Here is a 26,881-nt window from a genome sequence, read left to right on the forward strand (position 1 = left end):
ATGAATGCAGTAAATTATTCTTCACAGCCACCGGCAATCAGCAAACAATCCACGGTTAAATGTAGCAAAGGATACTTAGGTTCGACATTAGCAGCAGGTGTATAAAGTGGGGATAACGAGGCACTGGGAAAGAAATGCCAAGAGAGGGTGCAAAGTCATCGTCGCTGAGGGTTTCTAAGAACAGGTCGGACAAACATCTGTCAGGAAAGGTTTAAGTTGAGCTGATTTTGCCTGGTGGCAGGTGTTGCTCTATCTACACGACCTCTCCGGGTCCCTCCAGTCTCATGCTCAGTGATCCCGCGATGCTTCTGCTTTTTTCTCATCAGAAATGTCAGGCCTCCTCTTCCATCCCTCCGCCAGAGTCCTTGCCTCTGCAAAGCAGGTTTATGAGCTTCATCTTCACTTGGGGCTGACAGAACGGCAATTCTTAATAATTTTCTCCTACATTTTAAATAGTTGCTGCATACACAGAGGGATACATATCTATATATGCATGCAAATAGGCAAAAAGTAAGATTTTGAAATGGGAAAGAATACAAATCGTTGCCCTTCCTATCTGTTTTCTCTATTTACCTTGTATTTCTTCTGTCCCAGTCATATCAGTCCTCCATAAAATCTTTCCAGAACAACAAATACCTAGACATGAGAATAACGCACCCTGTAGTGTATAACCGGCTTCCTGGCTTCATGCAACCAGCATAAGGAGAAGGTAAAAAGAGGGAGACGTAGGCACGGAAGCTGTTCTGTGTTTTTCTTTTGTCTTTTAAAGGCAGCTCAGGTGTCCCGGCTGTTTTACCGCATCCTCAGGCATCTAAATTCATATTTATTTTCCCCGTCTCCTCCCTGGGCGCTTTGTCCCTGCAGCCCAACCCAAACCGTTCTATGATTCTACGATCCTTGGCCTCAGGGAATCACAGACTAGAGGCTTTGTAAACACCCGCAGGACTCTCTTTCGTCAGTAGTGATTTTCCCAACCGCTGCCAAGCTAAAGGAGACAGGAACATGGAAACCAACACCCCTCACTCTGCTCCCCAAGTGCTTCTTGGCAATTTTATCCTCTGTATTTCTGAGCCAGTCCCCGAGGAAGACTACGAGGTCCTGTGCCGGGCAGTGTAATACCTAACCTGGCTCCCAGTGGGAATGGGGGGAGATCTGTTAACTGCCAAAAGTGGGAAGAACAGGTCCAAACACAACGGCAGGCAGCAATGTTTGATATCAGGAGTCGTACGTTACCAGCTCTGCTGTTTGCTGCTATTTTCGAAGCGTAGACAATTCGCAAGGCGTAGATGAGGTGGAAAAAAATAAGTCAGATGTCCGCACCACTAGGGCGATAAAAAGAAACCAGTTTCCCCCATGTTTTCCTATAGAAAAGAGCTGCTGTTAACGGCAGAGGGGTGAGGACCGAGGTTACGGCCAGGTGACATGTCTGAGTAACAGTGACAATGGCAGGAGCCGGCAGCAGCCACCCCCGGAGAGCAGCCCTGCCTCTCGCGCTGGGCTCCACGCTCCCTCTTGCCACGGGCTGTCACGGGGAGGGACCCGCTGGCTTAGAAATTCTTTTCAAAGTCTGGCTCTTGCATTTCTTCAGAGAAATTCGGCACCTGGTTCAGCTCATCCATTATTCCTTCCAGCTGCTTTTTGCCATGTCAAGGCCCGAGCATTGAGCGGGCTGAATTTATCCCCCCGAACACAAGCTGAGTTAAAGGGACAACTTGCCCATTCCTTTTCTTAGCTGGCCATTGACTCAGCCCAACATCTGCTCTCTCATTAACCTTCCCTGGCCTCAAAGCACTAACAAGCTTTTATGACTCAAAGCATTACTAAAGCATTTAGCATTATATCAGCAACAACAGAGTTATTTGGAGGCAAGAAAACCCTCCCACTTTGGTACGCTCCTGTTGCTGTGCTGTAATTTGATTTGTGCATTAAAATCCGAAGGGACGGGAATATCCCGGGTAGCACGAAAATAAGGAACGCAGGCATCTCTGTCGCCAGAAAGGGATAATCAAAGGAGGTAAATCTAAGCGTCTTCTCCCTAAAAAACATTTTCCACACACTCACCTCAAGAAGCCCGGTGCTTTTAGTTAACCTTCCCTGACGAATTCTTGGGAATTACCTCAAACACCACAAGATTAATTGTTTTGATTTGTTCAGTTGTTGGGGTTTTTTTCTACTCTTGGTAATGAATTGCATTTTGCCCACTGGTCTGGCATAGCAGAGGAGCTTAATTGTAAGCAGCATTGTTACCTATGGATGCCATATGGCTCCACTATGCAACACTTACAAGGTTTGCTGCATTGTAAATCCTGCAAATAAGCATGAAGCAGATGGGAGGGAAGGGGCAACAGTTTTAACAGCGAAATTCTCACTGCCTTCACGCGGTAACAAGTCACGAAATGTGAGAAGGAATATATTAAGAAGGACAAGAGGTGTTTTGAGAGATGCAGCTGTACTTTGCATGCGGTTTTGGTCCCCTTCCCACTGCAAAGAGAAAAAGAGAGGATTTTACATTTCATTTACAAGGCATGTAGGGCTCTGCGGCTCCTGAAGGAGCTGGAAGGGAAGCGCTACAGAGAGACAAACGCGACAGTGCAGACAAAAGGTGGTCTGAAAATGGCATATTCACCAGCATACAAATGCAGCCCTAGAGAGAGCCCCCAGGTAGGAACAACTCCAGGTTCCTCTCCGTCTGTGAACTCCCTTTGCAGTCGTCTGCGCCGCAGAATGGGGCTCTGCAGACAAACCATGTGAACTGGGAGGCCAGGAGCCAGACTATTTCAAAGGGCGGCGAAGGAATTAAGGCTCTGGCTGCACCAACACAGAGCAGGGACTGAGCTGGTTACTGGACTCCCTGAGACCAGACCCAGGTTCCCAGCTCTGTGAAAGGGTAGGAAAACAAAAGCAAAGCGATTTGGACATTTAAAGAAGCTTTCAGCTAAAGCTTTTACAGAAATGAAGCCATCAAAGGGTAAGAGAGGAAGTCTTTTCACAGCTAAACAACTGGTTAAAAGACAGGAAACAAAGGGCTGACATAAATGATCGGTTTCTGCAAGGAAGAGAGATTACAGACGGGATATCTCAGGGTCCGGGCTGGGACCTGGTTTATCCAGCATATTCTTAAATACTCTGAAGAAGGGATGGAGAACGGGATGATAAATTTTACAGATAACACCCATATGGACATAGGAAATAAAGAGAGAACAGCTGCAATGGCTCAACCAAATATCCATACAGCCCACTGCCTTTTCTACAACAGTCGTCCTAACCAGACGGCCAGGGAAGACGGAGGCCAAGGCAAACACCTCATGTGTTCCCACAGCTCTTCTCCCAGACCCCAGTAATTCGCAGCTCAGGGTCTTCCCGAGCCGGTGGTGGCCCTCAGGAGACCTCTCTTCCACAGCCTTGTCCCCTTCTCCCATTGATTCAACCTCCTAAACCTGCAGCAGTGATAATTTGTGGTTCCGAGGAGGCCCACACTAAACTACGCAGGCGTCTCCTCTCTCTTGCTCCGCACTTGCCACTTATTAGCATCGTTTGATGCCCCCTAATGCTCACAGACAGTGCAACGCTGGTGCATCTTCTCTCCAGACACCTTGGCACATCCCGGGCTCCGGCACGTCTCCCCTCAACCGCGCAATCCTCGTCTATGTTATGAAAATCAAAGGTTACAAAAGCTTAGGTGGGGCAATGAAATGGAAAGGTGACTTCAGCGCCAAAAGAAAATGCTAATTCAGGCATGGGAGCAAAAATAACACTAAATAATGTGGATGTTTGTGGTTACAGGCTGGAAATTTGCCGTTGCTGCTCAGCTGCTAGCTGGGAACTACTGTGGCTTGCCCTTTGAGAGTGCCAAATTAACGCTCAGCAGCCATCAAATGTGGTAATAACGTAATAGGAAATATTAAGGGAATAATGGACCCCTCCCAAATATCCCACTGTCCCGTGGCATATTGTATCGGCCACATGACGATGCATTCTGGAGAAGAGAAGGTTCTGGGGAGATCTTCAAGCCCCTTCCAGTCCCTCAAGGGGCTCCAGGAAAGCTGGGGAGGGGAGCCATGGGTCGAAGGGAACGGTTTTACACTGACAGAGGGGAGATTGAGATGAGATGTGAGGCAGAAATTGTTGGCTGTGAGGGGGGTGAGCCCCTGGCCCAGGTTGCCCAGAGAAGCTGTGGCTGCCCCATCCCTGGAGGGGTTCAAGGGCAGGTTGGACGGGGCTTGGAGCAACCTGGGCTGGTGGGAGGTGTCCCTGCCCAGGGCAGGTGGTTGGAGCGAGATGGTCTTTAAAGTCCCTTCCAACCCAAACCAGTCTGTGGTTCCATGATATGAACCCGGGGTCCTACAGCTAGCAAACTGGGGGCAGCTCTGGGCCGGGAATCAGGGCGGCGGCCAGTGCCACCAGGTCCAGCTGGTGGCCAGTACTGGGATTCAGTCCCATTAACACCTTCACTAATGACGGGGATGGGAGGGCAGTGCACCCGCTGAGGAGTCCTGGGCATACCAGCGAGATGGGCTGACGTGGAACTCCACCATGCAAAAGGCCAAGCCCTGCAGCACCCAAAGCACCAGGAGGGGCTGGGGGGGGGGGGGGGGGGGCGCTGCCCAGACGATCTCCCCGAGCGGCGAAGGGCCCGGTGGGGCACCAGGCTGAGGGCAAGCGGCAGCACTGCTCACCCCCCCGAGGCTGCCTGAGGGGGAGCGCGGCCGACGCGGCGCTGGGCCGGGCCTACGCGGCCCGGGCCGCGGTGAAGACGTCCCCGGAGACCTGCGGGGGTGACCGGCTAGGGCACGCCGAGCCCAGGCGGCCGCCGAGACCCCCTCATGTCGCTGAGGGGAGCAGCGGCCTGAAGCACCCGCCAACCCCGCGCCAGGGGGCGCTCTCTGGCCCCGCTCCGCGCATGCGCGGTTCTTCCCGCCCGGAAGTGCCGGGGTTTTTCCACCCTGTCCGTCCGTCCGCCGCGGCCGTCAGCCCGTCCGCCATGTTCGTGGAGCTGAACGAGCTGCTGGGCGCCTCCCCGCAGCGACCGGAGACGGTGAGAGAGAGAGAGGGAGGGCGGGAGGAAGGGAGCGGGGCCGCCATGGCGGCGGCGCTGTGTGTGTGGCGGGCCGCGGGGCCTGCTGGGAGCTGTAGTCCGGACGGCGGCCGCGGTGCATGCCGGGAGGGGCGGGGCCTCCTGAGGCGGTGGCGGCGGGAATGCGGAATGGCGGCCGCAGGTGGGCCTCTCCCGGGGCGTTTAACGGCCTCCTGGCCCTTCCCTTCACCCGGCCCGGGTTCATGGAGCTAGCGAGGAGCCAGGGTCTTGTCCCCACAGCCCTGCGGGACCGTTGTGTCTCTGCGAGGTGGCTGACGGGTCGGGAATAGCAGCAAAACTGGGGGTGAAATCCGCTCCCCAGCGCTCTTCCGGGCCCTGTGGTGTTATTCTAGAGGTTTCTCTTCCTTCAGGCGACTAAATGAATTCAGTTAATCTGTGAAGTTTTTTGAGCTAATGAAATCACGGTGTAACTAAATACCCTCATCCTGTGTAAGAGCTGTGAAGCGCTTCAGGTAAAAAGGTAGTGAAATACGTGTGTGTTACACATTACCCCATGTTTTTCCTGATAGTTACTAGCGTAGATAATAAAAGCGCTTTTGGGATGCTAATTTATTTTGTAAGTCTTGAGTTTCCCCCCTTCTCTCATTGTAAAGCCTACAAGGCTCGGAAGGAACCTGGTAGAGGTTGTTGGCTAACGCTCGGTGGTAATGCTGTCACTCTGTAAAGGATAGACGTGCTATGAGCTGGCAACATGCACTTGCAGCCCAGAACCCCCCCACAGCCTGGGCTGTATCCCCAGCAGCGTGGGCAGCAGGGCGAGGGGGGGATTCTGCCCCTCTGCTCCGCTCTGGGGAGACCCCCCTGCAGTGCTGCCTCCAGCGCTGGGGCCTCAGCACAGGAGAGACACGGAGCTGTTGGAGCGGGGCCAGAGGAGGCCCCGGAGCTGCTGGGAGGGCTGGAGCCCCTCTGCTGTGGGGACAGGCTGAGAGAGCTGGGGGGGTTCAGCCTGGAGAAGAGAAGGCTCTGGGGAGACCTTGGAGCCCCTTCCAGTCCCTCAGGGGGCTCCAGGAAAGGTGGGGAGGGACTCTGGAGCAGGGAGGGGAGCCATGGGACGAGGGGGAAGGGTTTTACACTGGAAGAGGGGAGATTTAGATGAGATCTGAGGAGGAAATTGTTTGCTGTGAGGGGGGTGAGCCCCTGGCCCAGGTTGCCCAGAGAAGCTGTGGCTGCCCCATCCCTGGAGGGGTTCAAGGCCAGGTTGGCCGGGGCTTGGAGCAACCTGGGCTGGTGGGAGGTGTCCCTGCCCAGGGCAGGGGGGTTAGAACTAGATGATGTTTAAAGTCCCTTCCAACCCAAAACAGTTTGTGATTCTGTGATAAGCTGGGGCTGTGTAAACTCCCCAAGTCCCCGTGGTTCCTGTGGGTTGATGACTGGGTTTTTAATACGCGTGAAATGCTAAGTGAGGATGCCTTGGTGGAGTTTGAGTGTTGGCAGAGCAGAGCCTGGGCTCTAAGGCGGGTTTCATGGTGGGGCTGTGGGATGAGCAGGGATGCTGCCATCCACAAGTGTGGTTTCAGAGAAGGGGGAGGCTTACCTTGGTGAGAATAAGAAATTCTGCAGAGCAAAACCGAAAGGAGATTTGGCCTCAAGATCCTGCGTTTTGACTTGGCAGCCCAGGCAGGACTCGACAGAGAAGCTGAACCAAGGCTCCTCTGTGAGGAATGGCCTTGGATTTGAGCTGAGTCTTCCTCTGCCATCAGCCAGGGACTTGGAGCTGCCATCACATGCTCCCGATTCCTCTTTGTTGCAGTGTCTGGCAGTAGTGTAGCACCAGAATACAGCTGATACCAGAATCAGCAATGTTGCCTGATGCCAGAGTTGGGAGACTGAGTTCATACACTGCGATATGGACTAACCCGGTGGTAAATCATGAGTATTCTTGTTTTGCAGGTCCCCCTCTGCAGTGCTTAGTGTCACCGATCACTGGGCAGAGCCGTGCAGTCTGGTTTTGGGCTCCCCCCCTGGGGAAACACAGTCCATGGGGTGTGCTGAGATATCTGGGCAAGGCTGTCTGGAAGGCGGTGTCCCGCTGTGCTTAAAAAGTATCAGCCCTTTGCAAATCTTTTCTTCCCATCTCCACTATCCCGATTTCTGCATCTCCATGGTTGCCTTGTGCCATTTTCAAAGTGCTGACAAATGCCTTCACTGCAGGGCTGGTAGGTGGATGAAGCTGCCACCTGTGTGGGTGTATCTGACATGTCACTGCTGAGTGCTTGTGACACCCGCTGCTGCCCTGCCAAGGGATTTTGGCAGTTTCTAACAAGTAGCTCCAGTTTCTGCCTCATAGCCTGCAGGTGGAGAGAGTGTGAAAGCAGAGTGTGGAGGCAACAGGATGGGGCAGGTGGATGGGGCAGGTCATACAAGAAGGCCTCGCCTTTGGGAACGCTTCATCCCCAGCAGCGTCTTTCTGGGCTTGAGAAGGATGCGCAGAAGGGGGAAGAGAATAGGACTGTGTATCTGTGGTGGCGGCGGCTTGGGAGCTGCGGGCTTTCCGCATGCCAGCAAACAAGGTCCTGGTGATGGGACCAGGATTCACCTGCTCCTCAGCAGGAGAATTCCTCTTGCCTGGCAGCAACGGGAAACCACTCGCCCTCAGGACCTCCAGGAAACTGGTTGCTTCCAGCCAGCTGCCAAAAAATCTGATAAGCGTAGTCTGTGGGGATAGGTGCAAGAGGACCTGTGTGAAGACACGGTGACCACAGGGACTGGCAGACTTTGGAAAGCCTTGCAGATTCCTGCTGGCTTTGCATGCCTTCCTCCTTGTGTTGACATGAGTGGTTGAACCCTGATTCCTGTATTTGTGCTCTGGAATTGGTAAAGGCTTTGGAGCAGTTCTGTGGCCACAAGCAGGGTGCTGGAGTTTCCCGGAGCTGTAGCCTTCCTTTTTTCCTTCCTTTCTTCCACCAGTTGTGCTTTCAAGCTGTATGGTTTGGCCATTTCCACCCCTGGCTAGCTGGACATCTAAGTGTCAGAAATGAAGAGTTTTGAGTGCTGTCTTGAAGAAGAAATTAAGAGTTTTGAGCAGCTTCTTGCTGCAGCATGACAGTGAAGTGAGGGTTGGCAGGATTTAAGGGTGGATAACTGTAAGGTTTGAAGAAGCAAAATAATGTATGCTCTGAATGATAAGATCCTGCCGTTTTCTGCGCAGCATGTGTGGGAGCAAAGGAGAGAACCTTTCGAGAGTCGGCAGGCGAGGGAGGGGACGTGGGGTGGCATTCAGGCTGCTGTGGCAGAGCGCTGTTGCAGGGAAGAGGGGAGCTGAAGGGGATGGAGTCGTGCAGAAGCTAAACCTCTGAACATTTGAACTTGTGTTGTTTGAACCCAGAGACTCCTCCAGCCTTAGCCTTGGAAGATACATCTTGGTGAGGTCCTCACCGGGGTGGCGCCTCCTGTTATTGTAATGTCCACAAAGGCATAAACCCTTCTTTTAGGTGGGAAAGAGCTTTGTCTCTGGCTGAGGCAGAGCAGCTTCTCTATCCTGGCTTCTGCTTTGCATTCCCTGCAGACGTGTTCAATATTTACCATTCCATTAGCACTGCTTTATAACACGTTTTTAGGCACTGGGGAGTTAACTCTGATAGATGGCTTGTGAATTGCCCATGGGTAGATTGCTTGTTGCTGCAAAAGGCTTTTTCTTTTCTTCTAATAGATTGGGGGGAAAAAAAAACCCCGAAAAGCATTGATAAGTTCTTTGTGATTAAAAGCAGCCTGTCTATGATTTTTATTGATTAAAGAAACATCTTGGCTAAGGTTTTAATGGAAACAAATGCCTTGATGAGACTGGTACTGATAACAAGCGTGCACTGATGAACGGAATTAATTTCCTGCATGATCAAAACAAGGTATATACTTTGTGCAGAAAGCTCTGCTCCAGTAAACAAATTCTGATGATAAGGTTTTCTGCTCTGTTTGAGGTAAGCCTGGAACAAAGGGCAGGGAGGGCCGTTTGGGGACAGGAGAAGCAGGGGCTGGCATTTTAAGCACACAGGCGATGCTAGCCACGGCAGTGGGAGAATGGACTGGAAACAGAGTGGGTGGCTGTTGTCCCCCTACCATCTGTGCCACTCAGAGTAGACAGAAGATGGCTGTGAATTGGAGGAGAGGAGGACATTGCTGGGAGGTGGAAATTGCTCACAGCCACCCATGACGATGGTGTCCAGCACCAGGGGCACGAAAACTTCTGTGCTCTGGATGTGTTGGCACTGGGAAGCTGCTCGTTGGTGTCCTCTGCAGCAGCCAGGTGTTTCCATATGAGGAGGTGGCTCTTGATGGGCACAGAGTGTGGGGGTCCGGCTGGGGTCTCGGTCTAGCGCAAGAGCTTTTAGCTGGTGGGCACGTCTTTCAGAAAGCAGTGAACTCAGCATCTTCTGCAGCCTCCCCGTGGGCTGTGTCTGGAGGAAGCGCTGACATCCCTTTGTGAATGGGTGGCTGGAGCGTTCCATGCCCTCTTCGTTCCCTGACTGATGCCTGCAGAGTTTCCCCTAGCCTGAACCAGACATCTTGTCTACCAAGATGGAACCATGAGCAGTTTGTGCTCTCATCTTCCTCTGTTAAGTGATGTTTGCTTCTTCTTTTTCAGGGTAAATTCACGCTGCTGCGAGACACCAGAACAGATGGCAGCTTCCTGGTGCACCATTTCCTCTCCTTCTATCTCAGAGGTGTGTCAGCAGCAGGATTCTCCAAGGCAAGGCTTTGCCTTTGCCTGCTCCTTGGGGGCGGTTCAGCGTAAAGTGTTTCTGTGTGAGCAGAGACTGTTTTTGTAGAGCGTGAGGCATCCTTGAATTAGCGCAAAGCTTTGGGGTCAGCATTGAGGGATCCCAGTCCTGACTTGTTCTTGGGACTTGCTCTATACTCTTGGGTGCATCCCATAATGTCTGTGCACCTTGTTTCATCATTAGTGTAGTCAACATTGTAAGTTGAATGGGCATCTGGCAGTGAGTTGTTGACTGTAATCCCTTCACTGGCTAGGTGTTTTATAATGTAATTAAAAATATCAGCAACACGTAACAAACAGATAAGCTAGTAGGGAGTAAAGAAACAAACAAAGAGCCTGGCAAGTTCCCTAATTGCTTTTTTGCTAACAGTTTCACCCGTGAGTAACCTACCAGCCCTTGCAGAGCGGACGCTGGATTCATGGACTCCAGCTTTCTGCTGGCAAAGCAGCTGGCCCAGCAAATCTGGTACCTATCAGACTTGAAACTTAGCTCAGCGTGCTAATGGTGGTGGAGCTGAGTGCATCCTGCACCCTGTAACTGCCACTTCCTCACCTAGGGCTTTACCCCATTTAAAAAAAAAATTGTTTTACTTAATGGAACAGCTGCAGGAAAGACCATGGAGAGCAGGTTATTAACAGTGTGGATGGTTCAGAGGGACAGCCCTGCTGAGGCACTGCCGCAGGGTCTGCCCGTGTTCCCACGCCTCTGTTAACACTGTCCTGGGAGTTGCCGCATGGGGCTGCCTGTCTGTCTGTGAAAAGTATCACCGTCCCGTGTGGGTACGGAGCCCTTTGGGATCATTAATGCATCTCAGGGCAGGTGAATTTGCTGTCACCTTCTCATTTCCACAGCAGGGCCTGGGTGCCGCTTGCTCTCTGTAGCAGCCCCGGCTTGGACCTCAAAACCTTTGGGAGCTCTGGAGGGGTCAATGAAGGCTCAGCTGGGGCCCCTGACTTGTTCAACTTGAAGTCCACGTCCTGCTCTCTGGCAGGGAGAAACAAATACTTTTTTCATACCCAAACCATGAGGCCAGGTTGTCACATGCTGGGTTTTCCAAAATCATATTTTAGTGAGGTGTCTTTGGCAAAAATTGCTTGTTCTGTGTGTTTTTCAAGTCAAGGTCACTCGCCCTACGAGAGCCAAAACTGGGATTTTTGGCATGTCAGTGGTTTCAGTAGTTTGTGTCACGGTCGGCCATTGGCCTCCTTGCAGTAATACCAGCAAACAGTGCCAGGAGATCCCCGGGCAGGGTGGCATGAGACAGAAAAGGGGCCTCTGACTTTTTTTATGTCATCTTTTTCTGGTTCTTTCCCTTTCTTTTTAAACTGACTAACATTTTCCCTATTGTGGAAATCCTATAGAAAGCTGGAAATTGAAAGCCCAGCCACGAGCGGGGGGCTGCCTAGACCTGTCTCACTTCAAGGTCTTTCCAGACAGATTTGTAGCCTGGCTGCTGTGATTTATGTGCTTTGGTAATGGCAGCTTGCAAAATTGAAATGATAACGTGTCTTTTTGTCTTCTCGCCCAGCTGGCTGTAAGGTTTGCTTTGTGGCCCTGCTCCAGTCCTTCAGTCACTACAACATCGTAGCACAGAAACTGGTAAGTCTCTTGGCGTAGGTTAATAATTACAGGTCCAGGGAGTTTCTGTCGGGTGGAAAGGAATGAGAACGGGGAATGGGAATTGCATGTGAGCAAATGTTTACAGATCTTGACGAGGACAGTCAGGATTGGCGCTCCTGTGGCAGGGGATGGAGAGCACTTGTTGGAGTGTGGCCAGAGGAGGCCTCAGAGATGCTGGGAGGGCTGGAGCCCCTCTGCTGTGGGGACAGGCTGAGAGAGCTGGGGGGGTTCAGCCTGGAGAAGAGAAGGCTCTGGGGAGACCTTGGAGCCCCTTCCAGTCCCTCAAGGGGCTCCAGGAAAGCTGGGGAGGGACTCTGGATGAGGGAGGGGAGCCATGGGATGAGGGGGAAGGGTTTTCCACTGACAGAGGGGAGATTGAGATGAGATGTGAGGCAGAAATTCTTGACTGTGAGGGCGATGAGCCCCTGGCCCAGGTTGCCCAGAGAAGCTGTGGCTGCCCCATCCCTGGAGGGGTTCAAGGGCAGGTTGGACGGACGGGGCTTGGAGCAACCTGGTCTGGTGGGAGGTGTCCCTGCCCAGGGCAAGGGATGGGACTGGATGGTCTTTAAGGTCCCTTCCAACCTAAACCATTCTGTGATTCCATGATATGAACCCAGAGTCCTGCAGATGGCAAAGGAGAGGCAGCTCTGGGCCAGGAATCAGGGCGGTGACCAGTGCCACCAGGTCCAGCTGGTGGTCAGTATTGGGATCCAGTCCCATTAACACCTTAATTAATGATGGGGATGGAGGGCGGTGCCTACTGAAAGAGGGTAGGTTTAGATATCAGGAAGACATTCTTTGCTGTGAGGGTGGTGAGCCCCTGGCCCAGGTTGCCCAGAGAAGCTGTGGCTGCCCCATCCCTGGAGGGGTTCAAGGGCAGGTTGGAGTGGGCTTGGAGCAACCTGGGCTGGTGGGAGGTGTCCCTGCCCAGGGCAGGAGGTGGCACTGGATGTCTTTAAGGTCCCTTCCAACCCAAATGATCTATGATTCTTGCTGTAGAAGGGATGTGATATAGGGCAAAAACCTGGCTCTGAGGCTCACTACAAGAGCCCCACTGGGCTCTGCCCCAGTGAGGGCAGAGAGCTGGATGGCTGCTGGCTTTCTTTGTGTTTAGAAATGTTTTCTGGAAATCAGCATTCCCCAGACAGGCCCAGGCTGGTAGATGTAGTTGTATTAGTGCTTCGGGGAATAAAATGCCATGGTGCCTGTGTCCCTAGGGCCTCTCTGTACACCTGCAGGATGCACTGGCTGTACGGCGCAGGAAATCCTGAGGTGACTTTGTCCTCTGTCCTGTGGTTATGTTGTGATGAAGTGGCAGAATCACGTGTAGATTCAGAAGGACACCTGATGTCAAGCTCAACAGGAAGGGCTTCTACAAGTATATTGGAAGCAAAAGGAAGACCAGAGAAGTTGTGGGCCCACTGTTGAATGAAACAGGAGCCATGGTGACGGAGGATGCAGAGAAGGCAGAGTTACTGAATGCATTCTTTGCTTCGGTCTTTACTGCTCGGCCCAGCCCTCAGGAGTCCCAGGCATTGGGGGAAGTAATGGGAAAAGAAGATGACTTCCTTTGGGTTGAGGAGGATCGAGTGAGGGATCAATTAGATCATTTAGATATTCACAAGTCCATGGGCCCCGATGGGATGCACCTGAGAGTGCTGAGGGAGCTGGCAGAAGTCATTGCTGGGCTGCTCTCCATCATCTTTGAAAGGTCCTGGAGAACAGGCAAGGTGACTGAGGACTGGAGGAAAGCCAACGTCGCTCCAGTCTTCAAAAAAGGCAAGAAGGAGGAACCGGGGAACTACAGGCCGGTCAGAGTCACCTCCGTCCCTGGAAAGATGATGGAACAGCTCGTTCTGGGCGTCATCTCAAGGCATGTGGAGGAAAAGAAAGCTATCAGAAGTACTCAGCATGGATTCACCAAGGGGAAATCATGTCTGACTAATCTGATAGCCTTCTATGATGGCATGACTGGATGGATAGATGAGGGGAGGGCAGTGGATGTGGTCTACCTTGACTTAAGCAAGGCGTTTGACACGGTCTCCCACAGCATCCTCATTGGGAAGCTTAGGAAGAGTGGGCTTGATGAATGGACAGTAAGGTGGATAGATAACTGGTTGAAAGACAGAGCTCAGAGGGTCGTGATTAGGGGCACAGAGTCTAGTTGGAGGTCAGTGATGAGTGGTGCTCCCCAGGGGTCAGTACTGGGTCCAATCCTCTTCAATATATTCATCAATGACCTGGATGGGGGGATAGAGTGCACCCTCAGCAAGTTTGCCGATGACACAAAGCTGGGAGGGGTGGCTGACACACCGGAAGGCTGTGGCACCACCCAGAGAGACCTGGACAGGCTGGAGAGTTGGGCAGAGAGGAACCTTATGAAATTCAACAAGGGCAAGTGTCGGGTGCTGCACCTGGGGAGGAATAACCCCCTGCACCAGGACAGGTTGGGGGTGACCTGCTGGAGAGCAGCTCTGTGGAAAGAGACCTGGGAGTCCTGGGGGACAACAGGATGCCCATGAGCCAGCAATGGGCCCTTGTGGCCAAGAAGGTCAGTGGCATCCTGGGGGGCATCAAGAAGAGCGTGGCCGGCAGGTGGAGGGAGGTCATCCTCCCCTTCTGCTCTGCCTTGGTGAGGCTGCACCTGGAGCACTGTGTCCAGTTCTGGGCTCCCGGGTTCAAGAAGGACAGCGAACTGCTGGAGAGGGTGCAGCAGAGAGCTACCAAGATGATGAGGGGACTGGAACACGTCTCTTGCAAAGAAAGGCTGAGGGATTTAGGTCTCTTCAGTCTAGAAAAAAGACGACTGAGGGGGGACCTTATCAACACTTATAAATACTGAAAGGGGGGGTGTCAGGAGGATGGGGCCAGGCTCTTCTCAGTGGTGCCCAGTGACAGGACAAGAGGTAACGGGCACAAACTTGACCATAGGAAGTTCCACCTCAACACGAGGCGGAACTTCTTTCCTGTGAGGGTGGCAGAGCCCTGGCACAGGCTGCCCAGAGAGGTGGGGGAGTCTCCATCTCTGGAGACATTCAAAACCCGCCTGGACGCGTTCCTGTGCCACCTGCTGTGGGTGACCCTGCTCTGGCAGGGGGTTGGACTAGATGATGTCCAGAGGTCCCTTCCCACCCTATGGTTCTATGATTCTATGCCTCTTTTGGCCTCTGGGCCAAGCCATCAGTTTGAGCTGTCTGAGGAGCCACAAGCATTGAATATGTTCTTAGGGATTTCCTTCCCGTGGTGAGTCAGGCGAGGATTATGTGTACCCTGAAACGAGGAAATAGAGGAAAAAAGTAAACGTGGTCATTCCCAGTGTCAGCAAATCAGTCTGAGCTCTGGCTTTAAACTGATCTCTGAGCTTTTTGTACAATGATGAGATGCGAAATGTGCCGGTTGGGAATTCCAGGTGACCTTCCAGGGCCGAAGGGAGGAAGGCTTGCATTGGTCCTCCTTCCTCTCGTTCTGCTGGAAATCCCAGCAGTGCTGCTGCTTATAAAGACTTCCCGGTGTTGAAGAACCACGTGTTTCAATAATTCCCCACTGTAAATGTGGGTTGAGTTTCGGTGCTTGCTAAACAACTCCATTTTATTTACTGCTCGTTTTTCACTTTTTAAAGGGAGATCAGTGGTCTGAGGGCTCAGACCGAAGTTAAATAAAATGGACTGAGGAAACGAAGTGTTTCCCCGTGGAGCTGTAACTCACAGGCAGATACTCAACCTGCGATTTCCCTGCAGAGCAAATTGCCCACTGCTGAGCAACCCAGCCTCTGCGAGCACTGAATAGTTCTGCCCTTCATGTTGCAGAGAGGAGGAAATCTTGGGGGGAACTTACTAAGTGGAACAGGAAAGGGGGTATAGCAATCGGTGTAGGCAGGAGATTCAGCTGTTAAATACGGGATCCTTGCTGGCTCTAAAAGCAGAATCATGTTTATTTGGTGTGTTTCCTAATGCGGTGAAATTTCCTGGTGCACTGCTTGCGCGTGTGCTTTTAATAGGTGCTGCTGTCATCTCCCTCGTGGGAGAGTCTGAGAAGGGAGAGAACATGAGGATTAGCTGGAGCACACGTGCAATGCAAATCGAAACGATGATTTGCTGTCTGGTGCTTCACCAAAAATGTTACTGACATGAAGGGAGGTGATAAGAAGAACAATACTGTTTGCCCAGGGGAGTTCAGAGAAGCGATTACATTTGCCCGCAGCGGTGAGCTGTCCCTGTCCTGTTGGTTTCAAGCCTGAGTCAGTCTTACATTATAACTTCACAGGTGCCCGTGTGGTTGCTTGTTGTGAATTCCTCCTAAGCTCTGAGGAGTTGGAGGTCGTAACATCAGTTATTTATATTTCTCCGAGTTTCCATAAGATCTTGTCTTTGCTTTAATCCTTCTTTGCCTAAATGAACACACCAGGCTCAGTTTTTTTGGCAGAGTAGTTTCACTCTTAGACTTGCTTAAGAATTTGCTGCTGTAAATCTCTGCTGGAGACCGGCCGGGATTTCATTTGCACGCCTGCAGCAAACCCCCATTTCAGGCAGCTAGGTGTGCTGCCTGCTCCAGCAGACAACTGGCCGTTCCCTTCCCATCTCCTTTTCCTTGGTGGTGAGGTCCAGCCCAGTTCCTTGGGGAAGGAAGAATCTGGCTCGTGGGCAGCTACCTGCGTTTTGTTATCCCATCCATGGGTTAAATGTCCCATGCATAATCATTCCTAGCAGAAGGTTATGCACTAACGAAAGACTGCAGCTGGAAGAGCTTCATAACTTGGTGATGCTCCTGTTCCTGCTGGGGATGGGGTGGTCCCAGGCCTGGGAAGAAGGGTCCTGGAGCCAGAGTTGTGTTATATAGCCTTTACAGCGATGTTTTGTGGATCTGGTCCTTGTAGCACCTGCCGTTTGGTGATATACTGAATACTTATACATATTTAAAGTAAGACTTAACCTTACGTGCGGCTTCCCCACAGTGTTGCCAGTTCTTACCAGTCCAGAACCAGTTCCTTATGTGTTACTAAATGCAGTGATGTATTTTTACTCGTGGGGAGAAGCTTCCCTGGATTTTTCGCGCCTGTGCTGGCTCTGCAATACTGGCTTCATGCTTTTTCTTTTCTGCAAATCCCGCTCTTTTCATGAGGATCTGCACTTCATTTTAGGGGACAGTTAATGTTATTTGTCATGACCTCGTAGGGAACATGCTGGGCCATAGCAAGACTAATGGCACCAGGGCAGCTTGCCAGGTTGGTGTTTCCACCCTCATTTGTACAATGTTTGTTTTCTTTTAAAGGAAAAACATATTTGTCCACATTTGGTCTCCCTCTCACCTGCTCCCCTGTCCCCTGCCACAGCGCTGAGATCACAGACCAGAGGACATTGCCTGGTCACCTCTGCTTTCCCCTGCAGGTAGTTGTACTAGAGAAGAGACCTTGGCCCGTTGCTTGATCACAGATCGTCGCACTTTGTACCACGGCTGCTTTCCCTGTTTGAGCTAATGACTGCTGCCTCACATGCTCCATTACTAGCTCTCTCCTGCAAATATTTTGCTTTCCTTTATGAAACGGCCAGCGGCGGTTGCGTTTGAAGGGATGTCACTGCTGGCAGGCCAGTGGGCTGCCATGCTGCCCGGCTGGCAGCATCCTGGATGGATGAGAACAATCGTGCTCCGTTGCGGAGCTCGCAGCTCCAGTCACCCCGAGCTGCTGTTACAGAAGAGTTTCTGGGCTTGATCGATAAATGACAGATTGCCAGAGATAATGTCTATGTGCTCCCGGTGATAATGGAACGCGGTGCTGTGAGATAATGAAAGCTTTCAGGGCTGGTGATGCACGCTGTTTGGGTGCTCTGCAGCACTGTGGCTCTGCAGCAGGGACTTGTGTAGTGTCTGTGACAGTCAGGCAGGTGCCGTTGGCCATTTTGAGCACTTTTCCACCATCTCTGAGCTGTCCTGATGCTTCCCGTGCTGCTTACAGAGGTTACATCAGGCGGGCTGCTAGCTGGGAGAAAAGCGGAGAGGTTTGCTATGGCAAATGGCTGCAGTGGGGTTAGTCCAGGTCTCCATCCAACGCTGTCTTTCTAGGACCTGGTTCCCCAGTTGGAAAATGAGACTGAACTCGCTGGGTCTACCCAGGAACTTCATGGCATGGAGGGGATTGAATTCCTGGTCTGACCCACAAGCACGCTGCCCCTGGCTGCTTTCCTCATGCGGTGGCCCTTCTCTCTGTCATCCAGGCAGGCCCTGCTGTAACGACATGAAGTTTCTGGATATTTTAAAGAGGGGACACTTTTTTCTTTGCTGCTCTGAAAAGAGCTTCTGTGTGCAGGAGAAAACGACTGAAGCAAAGTTAACATTAGTTTCTGAATTATTGACATTAATACTGAATTTAGCCACTGCTGTAGCAAAGCATTTCAGCAAGTGCCGAGCCCTACGGGCTCCAAAAATTCGGGAGGGGGTGAGGTTTGTGAGGCTGCCGTGCAACCCAGCCCCGCTTTATGGCACGTCAGGTATTTGCTGGCCGTTCCCTGCTCCTGGCCAGCCACATAAAGGTTCTTCTGTCCTTGGCTACAAATTTTTCCATCGTGGGTGCTTGCAATTGCCTGAGAGGCTTCCCTTAGCTCTCCGTTCCTGCCCTGCTTTCTGGTGTGGTTTTAGTGAGTAAATATCATCTGGAAAAGCCTAATCCCTCCGCCCGCAGGAGGTAATGGCAGGCAGGAGATAGTGGCAGGGAGATAATGGCAGGGAGAGCGAAGGGTCCATGCTCTTCTAGAGTCTCATTCATGGGAATTACTGCTCCTGGCTTGCCTGGGAAAAGAGAGGAGACAATGCGGATTAGATGAGGCAAGAGTGTGCCGCAACACTTGCGGGTTAATGCTGTTCATTGAGAAGGTGCTTGAAAACAAAAGGGTTATGTCCAAAAGTGCTGACTGGTGCCTTGCCTGAGGCTCTCCTTTCCGGAGTTTTTGTGGCAGGTGGGACTAATTTCCTTCCAGAAGCATGTGTGGAAGACCAGGAAAAAGAAGGGCAAGCTCAGGGATGATTTAAAAACTGGAACTGAGGTGGGGACATACCAGACAGCCTTCGCCCCAGCGTAGCCTCCGCTTGTCGAAGTATCCCCTGGCCATGATAGAAGACGTTGCCTCCGATCCGTTGTTTCCTAATTGCTGTAGACAGTGTTTTCTGGCAGCAGCCCTGATGAACTGACCTCTCCCCCTCGCATTTCAGCTGGGAGGGAAAGCAGTGGAAATCTGTCTTTCCTCTCATTAGCACTGAATGTGTGGCAACTGATAAGCCTTGCAGGAGCTCAGGGGTAATCTTCCTGGAAAAGACCTCTTCCTTATCTACCCAGACCACCTCTCTGGAGGTCCTCCGGTGAAAATGCCACAAAGCAGCTGGGCCCAGCCCCTTGTGGGAACTGTCTCATTGATCAGATGCTTAAGATGTGGCTTTATTTTTTATTTTTTTTAATAGAAAAAGAGAAAAAAAAAAAGGGGGTTTAAAATGTTGACACTTATATTTTCATGTCAGAATAACAGGGAGGTTGCGCAGGTGAAAAGAAAGGGTAGAAAGCAGGCGGCAGAAGCGGACACATCGCTTTCCTGCATCTCCCTCTCGTGTGTGAGCAAAGAGAGCGCGGTGGCTCTTGGGGTGTTGTGAGGACTGGGAAATGCTGGAAAACCTCCAAGGTCTTCTCAAAAGAAGGTGTTGGGACAGTGCCAAGCACGGCGCTCTTCAGTGCTCGAGGTCCTGGGGGAAGAGCTGCTACGATCCTTCTCCTTGCTGGGCAGCTCAAATAGACTCTGCTCAAGCGTCCTGCAGCTCCCAGCACGATTGCTTAGGAAATAAGCAAAATTCTGTATTTTCTGCGATGCTTAAAAACCTCCTGATCAAAGCCAGCATCACTGCTGGTGTGTGCCTCTTCCAGCGTTCCGGCAGAAACCAGTCCTGGTTTAAGGTAAGGGCTCCTGCTCCTGCCCTAGGACTCACCTCTGTTTCTGACCAGTCCTGCTCAGACAACCTTTTCAGAGGGTTCAAAATCTCGCAGCATCCCGAAGGGCTGTCTCCTCTTGGGAGATGTGGGAACCGCTTTCGCAGGATCCTTATTTCTGGTTCCTGGCCTCTGCCTCGCTGGTTCTGCCTGTCAAGCAATACTGCATTGAGCTAAATCTTCCTGAACTCTTTGTAAACCGTCTGTCTCGCCATCTTGTCCACCTACCTGCTGCGTTGCACAATAGCCCTATTTCCAGGCTGCCGAGACGCTGTGAATCTTGGCGTTAATGCGCCTCGGTTCCATTTTAAGAGATGACAGTCCCGTTGTGAAATGTGGGAAGCAACCCACATTGGAAAGCCGAACAAATTTGCACTTCTTCCTGCCGGGGAATGCACAGTTTGGCTGAGGTTTGAAGATTGTATGCGTGAGCTATCTTTGTATGATCATGTCAGTAACAGGTATTAAATTTTCTCCTGAAAGGTGGACTGATGCAGATACCCGTAAGCTGAGGAACTGTAGAAAGGTTGGCGAAAGTAGCCCTTGCTGATGGAAGACAGGAGGATGAGGAAGGCGTTCAGGAACTCCAGTTGGGGTCTGCTGCATGACTGCTGCGATTCTTGCGGGGTTTTCTCCGTTGGGGCTGGATATGCCCAGCACGTGGCTCTTGGTCAGCCTCATCATGAAGCAGGGCTGAGAGCAGGAAATCTCTAATTGCCTTTGAGTTGTGGCCCCAGGCAATTTGTCATGGTCCCTCCTCCTTCTCCGAAGGGGAATTGGGGCTGAGGCTGCTTCCCGTGGGAGCCCCGGCTAGGCTGCACTCTCCTGGGTGTTGTGCAAGCGTCAGGGTGCCCAGCCCACAGCCTTCTCCAGATCCAGACTGTGCCTCGCGTGGGTTGTGCAGGGGAATCATTGCTACAGCGATGATTTAGAGATAGTGAAAACAAAAGGCTTTTGGCACCTAAGAAGGGAGGGCAAAGAAATTGCTCATGGCAGGGTCCTTGTGGCAGCATGGAGAAGTCTGTACCCATCCTCTCCCTGCTTTTGGATAAGAAGCTGTTTTTTCTCCTGTGCAACAATGCTGTTGTCTTCCCAAAAGCAATTCCAGAATGTTTGAGCCCCCCATATCAGTGTTTTGTTTTTTTTTTTCCTCCTGGCAAAATACAGAAAAGCAAATGTGTCCACCGGTGTGTGTAACAGAACCGCCTCTTCCATCCCCTGTGCAGGAGTCACTGGGGCACTGATGTTGTTAGTGCATTTGGATAAGACCTGATAAAAATTGGCTGTCGATCTGCTTGGTTCTGTTTGCACCGTTCCTCCAAAGCTGTTCACTCTGCAACGTCACATTTTCCTCTCTCAAGGGTGTCAGTCTGACAGCTGCCAAAGAGCGGGGACAGCTTGTCTTCTTGGAAGGCCTCAAGTCCTGCCTTGACCTCTTGTTTGGAGAGGAGGAGGAGCAGTCGGGACAGCCCAGTCCTCTCCAGTTTATGAGGTAAACCTGAGCGGTTGGTGGTTCTGCTGGGGCTGGACAGGGTCCCCAGCACAGAGTGTTTACCCTCTCGTGTCCCCTGCCACTGCAGCCAACACCAAGAGCAGCAGTGAGGTCCATGGCTGAGACCCGGCTCCCTTTGGGCTTCCCTCCGGAGCCCAAGGACTCGGTAGCTGGGCACTCAGTGAAGGGAAATGCCAGCGCCGTGCACATTGCTGTGCTTGGCCTGCCCTGTCTCTCCCTGCTGCTCAGATTCTGTCCCCATTCTCCAGCACTTCGGGGCAATTTCTGCCCCCATCGTCATTGCCAAGCGTGTTATAGGTCTCGAGAAAATTTATTTCAGCACTCAATGTGTTTGTGTCAAATAAAACTCCATCTAAGCAGTTTTGTTCCTTTTTATTATTACTTCGAGTTTTATTCTCATCCAAGAGAACAATGCTGCTTTAACCATGCTGGCTTTTGGTTTTATTCCCGCTTCCCTTTCTCCATGTCCCTGATGATTTGATAGAAAAAACTCCACGGAGGGCAGTTGAAATGGAAGATGCTACCACTGCGTCAGGCAGCTTCTGGGCAAGGATGGCCGTGTGCTTGCTCTGTTCCTGTGTGCTCCTGGCTCTCTGCTGTTTCAGACTCACGCCGCTGGGGTAGATGGGCCTTTGGCGAGACCCAGACGTCATGAGGTCCAACAAGGCCAAGCGCAGGGTCCTGCACCTGGGTGGGGGCAACTCCCAGTCCAGCACAGGCTGGGAATGGAGGGATGGAGAGCAGCCCTGAGGAGAAGGGCTTGGGGGTGCTGGGAGGGGAAGAGCTGGCTATGAGCTGGCCACGTGCGCTGGCAGCCCAGAAACCCCCCACAGCCTGGGCTGCATCCCCAGCAGCGTGGGCAGCAGGGCGAGGGGGGGATTCTGCCCCTCTGCTCCGCTCTGGGGAGACCCCCCTGCAGTGCTGCCTCCAGCGCTGGGGCCTCAGCACAGGAGAGGCACGGAGCTGTTGGAGCGGGGCCAGAGGAGGCCCCGGAGCTGCTGGGAGGGCTGGAGCCCCTCTGCTGTGGGGACAGGCTGAGAGAGCTGGGGGGGTTCAGCCTGGAGAAGAGAAGGCTCCGCGGAGACCTTGGAGCCCCTTCCAGTCCCTCAAGGGGCTCCAGGAAAGGTGGGGAGGGACTCTGGATGAGAGAGGGGAGCCATGGGACGAGAGGGAAGGGTTTTCCACTGACAGAGGGGAGATTGAGATGAGATGTGAGGCAGAAATTGTTGGCTGTGAGGGTGGTGAGCCCCTGGCCCAGGTTGCCCAGAGAAGCTGTGGCTGCCCCATCCCTGGAAACATTCCAGGTCAGGCTGGACGGGGCTCTGAGCAACCTGATCTAATTGAAGATGTCCCTGCTTATTGCAGGGGATTGGACTAGGTAACCTTTAAAGGTCCCTTCCCACCCAAACACCCAGGGCAGGAGGGTTTCACCGCACACGGGCAAGTAAAGGGGAAGTGACTGTAGGGAAGTCCAGGACCTGGTGACTGTCACCGCCGTGGGGACCGCAGGGAGGGTGCAGGCTGGCATTCCCCACATTGGGTCAGTGGTTGAGGACGGGGACACACAATGCATGTGTGGGCCAAGCCCCTTGAGACCTCCTTCTTCCCTTCCAGTGAGAGCGCTTCCAACCTCAAAGCCTTGTTTGACTTCGTCCGGACCTCCCTGACTCCCACCGGCAGCGACTCCTGGAAGGGCCCTGTGCTGCTGGTGGACGACCTCAGTGTCCTGCTCAGCCTGGGTGCCACGCCGGTGGCGGTGCTGGACTTCATCCACTACTGCAGAGTCGCGGTCTGCTCCCAGCTGAAGGTACTGCTCCCTCTGCATGCAGCCTCCTGTACCCTACGTGTACAAAAGAGCCTCTGGAGCAAAGCCCAGCTTTCTTCTTGCACCTGCACACAAAGAGGTTTTAGAAGGCTTTGGCTGTCGAAGAAATTCAAATTATTGCTCTAGGGCCGCCCTCAGGAGTTGTGTTAGTCCCTGGAGTTGCTGTGTGGGGTCATTTGCAAGTAGTTTTCCAGGAGAAGGGTTCTCTCTGACCCTGACTTGTGAGCAGAGCTCCAAAACGTGAAATACTGTTTATTAGAACTCCTGGCTCTCCAGAGATCTCTACTGACACCTGGGTTTGTGGGTGTGGGAGGGGAGGGAAGGAAACGAGTTAGGAAGGTAGTGAGGGGCTGATGAGTCTCGCAGGGGACAGAGATGAGAGTCCACTTGGAGGGCACACAGGTCTCTGCTTCTACCAGTTTCCAGCGTTGCTGTGTGTTGGCACCAGCTGGTTTCTAAGGGCGTGTGATAATGCAGCACTTCTACAAAGAGCTCCCCAGCGATTTGCTAACTTCTGAGAGCATCGCAGCCAAAAATCGTTACAGTCACATCCATCCTTTGCTATTTACCTTGCAGCATCCCCCCACCCTGGTCACTTCTCTCTCTGCTTGAGTGAGAAATAAAAGTAGACGGTGTCAAGTTTTGTTATCCTGCACTTCATATGGTGCCAGGGTGTTTGTGCTGTAAATGCTGACAGGGAATGTTATGCTTGCTGAGAATATTTACCTCCAAAACAGCTAAAAAAAGATGGTAAATTGTGCTAACACACTTCTATTTCTGTGTAGGATGTTCTGAAGCTTTAAAGTACATTTTAATTGACTGGGAATTTCATGTTATTTTAAGTTCTCGGTGACCTGCATGGGCTGAGGCAGAGGCTCCAGGGATGTATTTTTAATAGAGCTGGTGTTGCGTTGGGGAGCTCTTTGCTCCTTGTGAGAGCTGTGAAGGTTTGCGCATCGCAGCTCCGGCTGCGGCCGTTCGGCCGCGTCTTTATTTAGCAGTTCTGAATTCATTCAGAGAGTTGCCACGTGTGTGGCCTGACAGACTGGTTTAACTAGACAGCTGTCTTGTAACAAAGGCTTGATGTATTTTTAGGCTGCATATTACATATATACGTGTGTATGTGTACATGTATACACAATATATATCCAGCAAGCTGTTTCAGAATTTTATATATGTATCTGCTGCTTATTTTCCCGGTGGACTTCAGCTCAGAACCAGCTGCCATACTGGGGGATGTCTTAGCATTTGTGCAAGCTCCCGTTGGTATCTCCTCTTCCTTACCCTGAGCATTAGGAATCAGCCAGGGGCTCACTGCTGCCTGGTGCTCTCGTTCCAGGGGAACATCGTGGTGCTGGTTCACAGCAACGAGGATTCAGAAGATGAGGAAAACGAACTGGTTGTCAACTCCCTGTGTCATCACAGTGACCTGATCCTGTGGGTGGAGGGGCTGGCGACCGGCTTCTGCAAGGATGTTCATGGGCAGGTAACGCACGGGAGAGCAGGGAGAGGTGGCCCATGTTAATGTCACATCCAGCACTGCCTGCGGGACAAGGGTGGGTGATACATGCTCCATCTGACCCACGGGAGCTGGCCCAGGACCAGCCTGGTCTGCATCATGGCTAAGGACTAACAAGCAGCCTTGCTGTGGTCACCAGATCTACTGGAGCCACCCGGCTGTGACCTGCGGGGATGCGCAGGGACATCCTGCTGCCTGGGGACTCCCCCACCCCTGGAAGCTGGAAGGAGATTTATACGGCAGCTGCAGCGCAGGTCCCAGCGTGACAGCAGAGGGATATCTAGTTAGAATCACAGAATGGTTTGGGTTGGAAGGGACTTTAAACATCATCTAGTTCTAACCCCCCTGCCCTGGGCAGGGACACCTCCCACCAGCCCAGGTTGCTCCAAGCCCCGTCCAACCTGGCCTTGAACCCCTGCAGGGATGGGGCAGCCACAGCTTCTCTGGGCAACCTGGGCCAGGGGCTCACCACCCTCACAGCCAACAATTTCTGCCTCACATCTCATCTCAATCTCCCCTCTTGCAGTGTAGAATCATAGAATTAGAATCATAGAATTGTTGAGGTTGGAAGGGACCTTTAAGATCATCGAGTCCAACCTTTAGCCTACCCTGACAAGAGCCACTTCTAAACCATGTCCCTCAGTGCCCCATCTACCCTTTTTTTAAACACCTCCAGAGATGGTGAATCCACCACCTCCCTGGGCAGCCTATTCCAATGTTTAATAACCCTTTCAGTGAAAAAATGTCTCCTAATATCTAATCTAAACCTCCCCTGACGTAACTTGAACCCGTTTCCCCTCGTCCTATCACTTGTCACCAGGGAGAAGAGGTCAGCCCCCATCTCTCTACAACCTCCTTTCAGGTAGTTGTAGAGGGTGATAAGGTCTCCCCTCAGCCTCCTCTTCTCCAGGCTAAACAACCCCAGCTCCCTCAGTCGTTCCTCATAAGGTTTGTCCTCCAGGCCCCTCACCAGCTTTGTAGCCCTTCTCTGGGCACGCTCCAACACCTCAATGTCCCTCTTGTAGCGAGGGGCCCAAAACTGAACGCAGTACTTGAGGTGGGGCCTCACCAGTGCCGAGTACAGGGGGATGATCGCTTCCCTAGTCCGGCTCACCACACTATTCCTGATACAGGCTAGGATGCTGTTGGCCTTCTTGGCCACCTGGGCACACTGCTGGCTCATATTCAGCTGGCTGTCCACCAACACCCCCAGGTCCTTTTCTGACGGGCTGCTTTCGAGCCACTCCGCCCCAATCCTGTAGCGCTGCATGGGGTTGTTGTGACCCAAGTGCAGGACCCGGCACTTGGCCTTGTTGAACCTCATACCACTGGTCTCAGCCCATCGGTCCAGCCTGTCCAGATCCCTCTGCAGAGCCAACCTACCCTCAAGCAGATCAACACGCCCGCCCAGCTTAGTGTCATCTGCGAACTTACTGAGGGTGCATTCAATCCCTTCATCCAGATCATTGATAAAGATATTAAAGAGAACCGGCCCCAGCACCGAACCCTGGGGGACACCACTTGTGACTGGACACCAACTGGATTTAACTCCATTTACCACCACTCTCTGGGCACGGCCATCCAGCCAGTTTTTTACCCAGCGAAGAGTACACCTGTCAAGTGTAAAACCCTTCCCCCTCGTCCTGTCACTACAAGTTTCTGGGAAGCTTCCCCAAACTATCCTGTTTGTGGATCTCAGCTTGGCTTCTCATGATCTCTTCTCGGCTGGGAGGGCAGCTGGGTCGCTGTGGCCTGGTGGTCTGTCATCAGGCTGCCACCAAAGGGACGGCAGCTGTCTGATGGTTTTTTATCAGTGATCCCATTTCCCTGCACACCAGCAAGAGGTGTACAGGGTGAAGATGCTGTGACTGAGGCAGCCAAAGGGATGATATTCCTGTTCCTTTCCCTTTGCAGATTAAAATAATTAGGAGAGTGTCCTTGGAGCTGACAGCGGAGCAGGATCACGTCCAGATCTACCAGTATAAGATCCAGGACAAGAATGTCACCTTTTTTGCTAGGGGGCTGTCAGCTGCAGTCCTGTGATATGATACTGCACAGCGCTGAGAGAGCAACGCGGAGGCCAGTACCTCTAGTCTGGACGTGCCACCAAACCAGCCTGGCTGCGTCACCAGTGCCTTCCAGGAGCGGTGCAGCAAACTGGCCCAGGAGGGAAGCTTAAACGTGTGGTGAACTGCATGCCAATGAGGGGATTAGCCTGCCCAGAGCTTGCCGCATCCTTTTGTCTTCCCACCCCGTTCCCAACCTACTCCGGCCAAGAGGAAGAGCAAAAACTTGCAAGAATGGCCCTCAGAGCGTGTAAATACAAGCAGGGGGGATGCCCCGCGGCCTGGGCATGCCTCACCTTTTCCTGTGTTATGGCACAGGCAGTGCCAGGCGCTGCTTGGTGGAGGGATCACCCCACCCTCCCGCTGGCATTAAACGAGATGACACAGAGCGGGTGGAGGCAGGGATGGTCTGGGAGCGTGTTGCAATTCTTACCTTTCTGCCGGCTCTAGCACAGAAGAGATTTGCTCAACTCCTAGCTTCCACAGAATTAAAAAAAAGCTATAGCTACGTGTATAGTCCTTCACCGTGCTGCTGTAAGACCTAAAGGCTGCTTTGCTTGGTGGA

The 26,881-nt window shown here is 52.4% G+C and overlaps 1 protein-coding gene across 4 annotated transcripts; it reads left to right on the plus strand.

The window, feature by feature from the left end:
* Nucleotides 1-4,644: 4,644 nt before the first annotated feature.
* ELP6 (elongator acetyltransferase complex subunit 6) lies at nt 4,645-26,881 on the plus strand. Of its 4 annotated transcripts, XM_074573838.1 has the most exons (7): nt 4,645-5,035; nt 9,675-9,753; nt 11,339-11,409; nt 20,755-20,885; nt 22,521-22,713; nt 24,071-24,217; nt 26,165-26,881. In XM_074573838.1, the coding sequence occupies exons 1-7, from the start codon at nt 4,901-4,903 to the stop codon at nt 26,291-26,293; spliced, it is 885 nt and encodes a 294-aa protein (XP_074429939.1). In that variant the 5' UTR covers nt 4,645-4,900; the 3' UTR covers nt 26,294-26,881. The 4 variants fall into 4 exon arrangements, with proteins under 4 accessions (XP_074429939.1, XP_074429942.1, XP_074429941.1 ...); XM_074573841.1 differs by lacking the exons at nt 22,521-22,713; nt 24,071-24,217; nt 26,165-26,881 and adding an exon at nt 21,391-21,536 and having other exon boundaries at nt 4,927-5,035; XM_074573840.1 differs by lacking the exons at nt 9,675-9,753; nt 11,339-11,409 and having other exon boundaries at nt 4,931-5,035.

This window comes from Larus michahellis, chromosome 2 (assembly GCF_964199755.1).
Source record: "Larus michahellis chromosome 2, bLarMic1.1, whole genome shotgun sequence".
NCBI lineage: Eukaryota > Metazoa > Chordata > Aves > Charadriiformes > Laridae > Larus > Larus michahellis.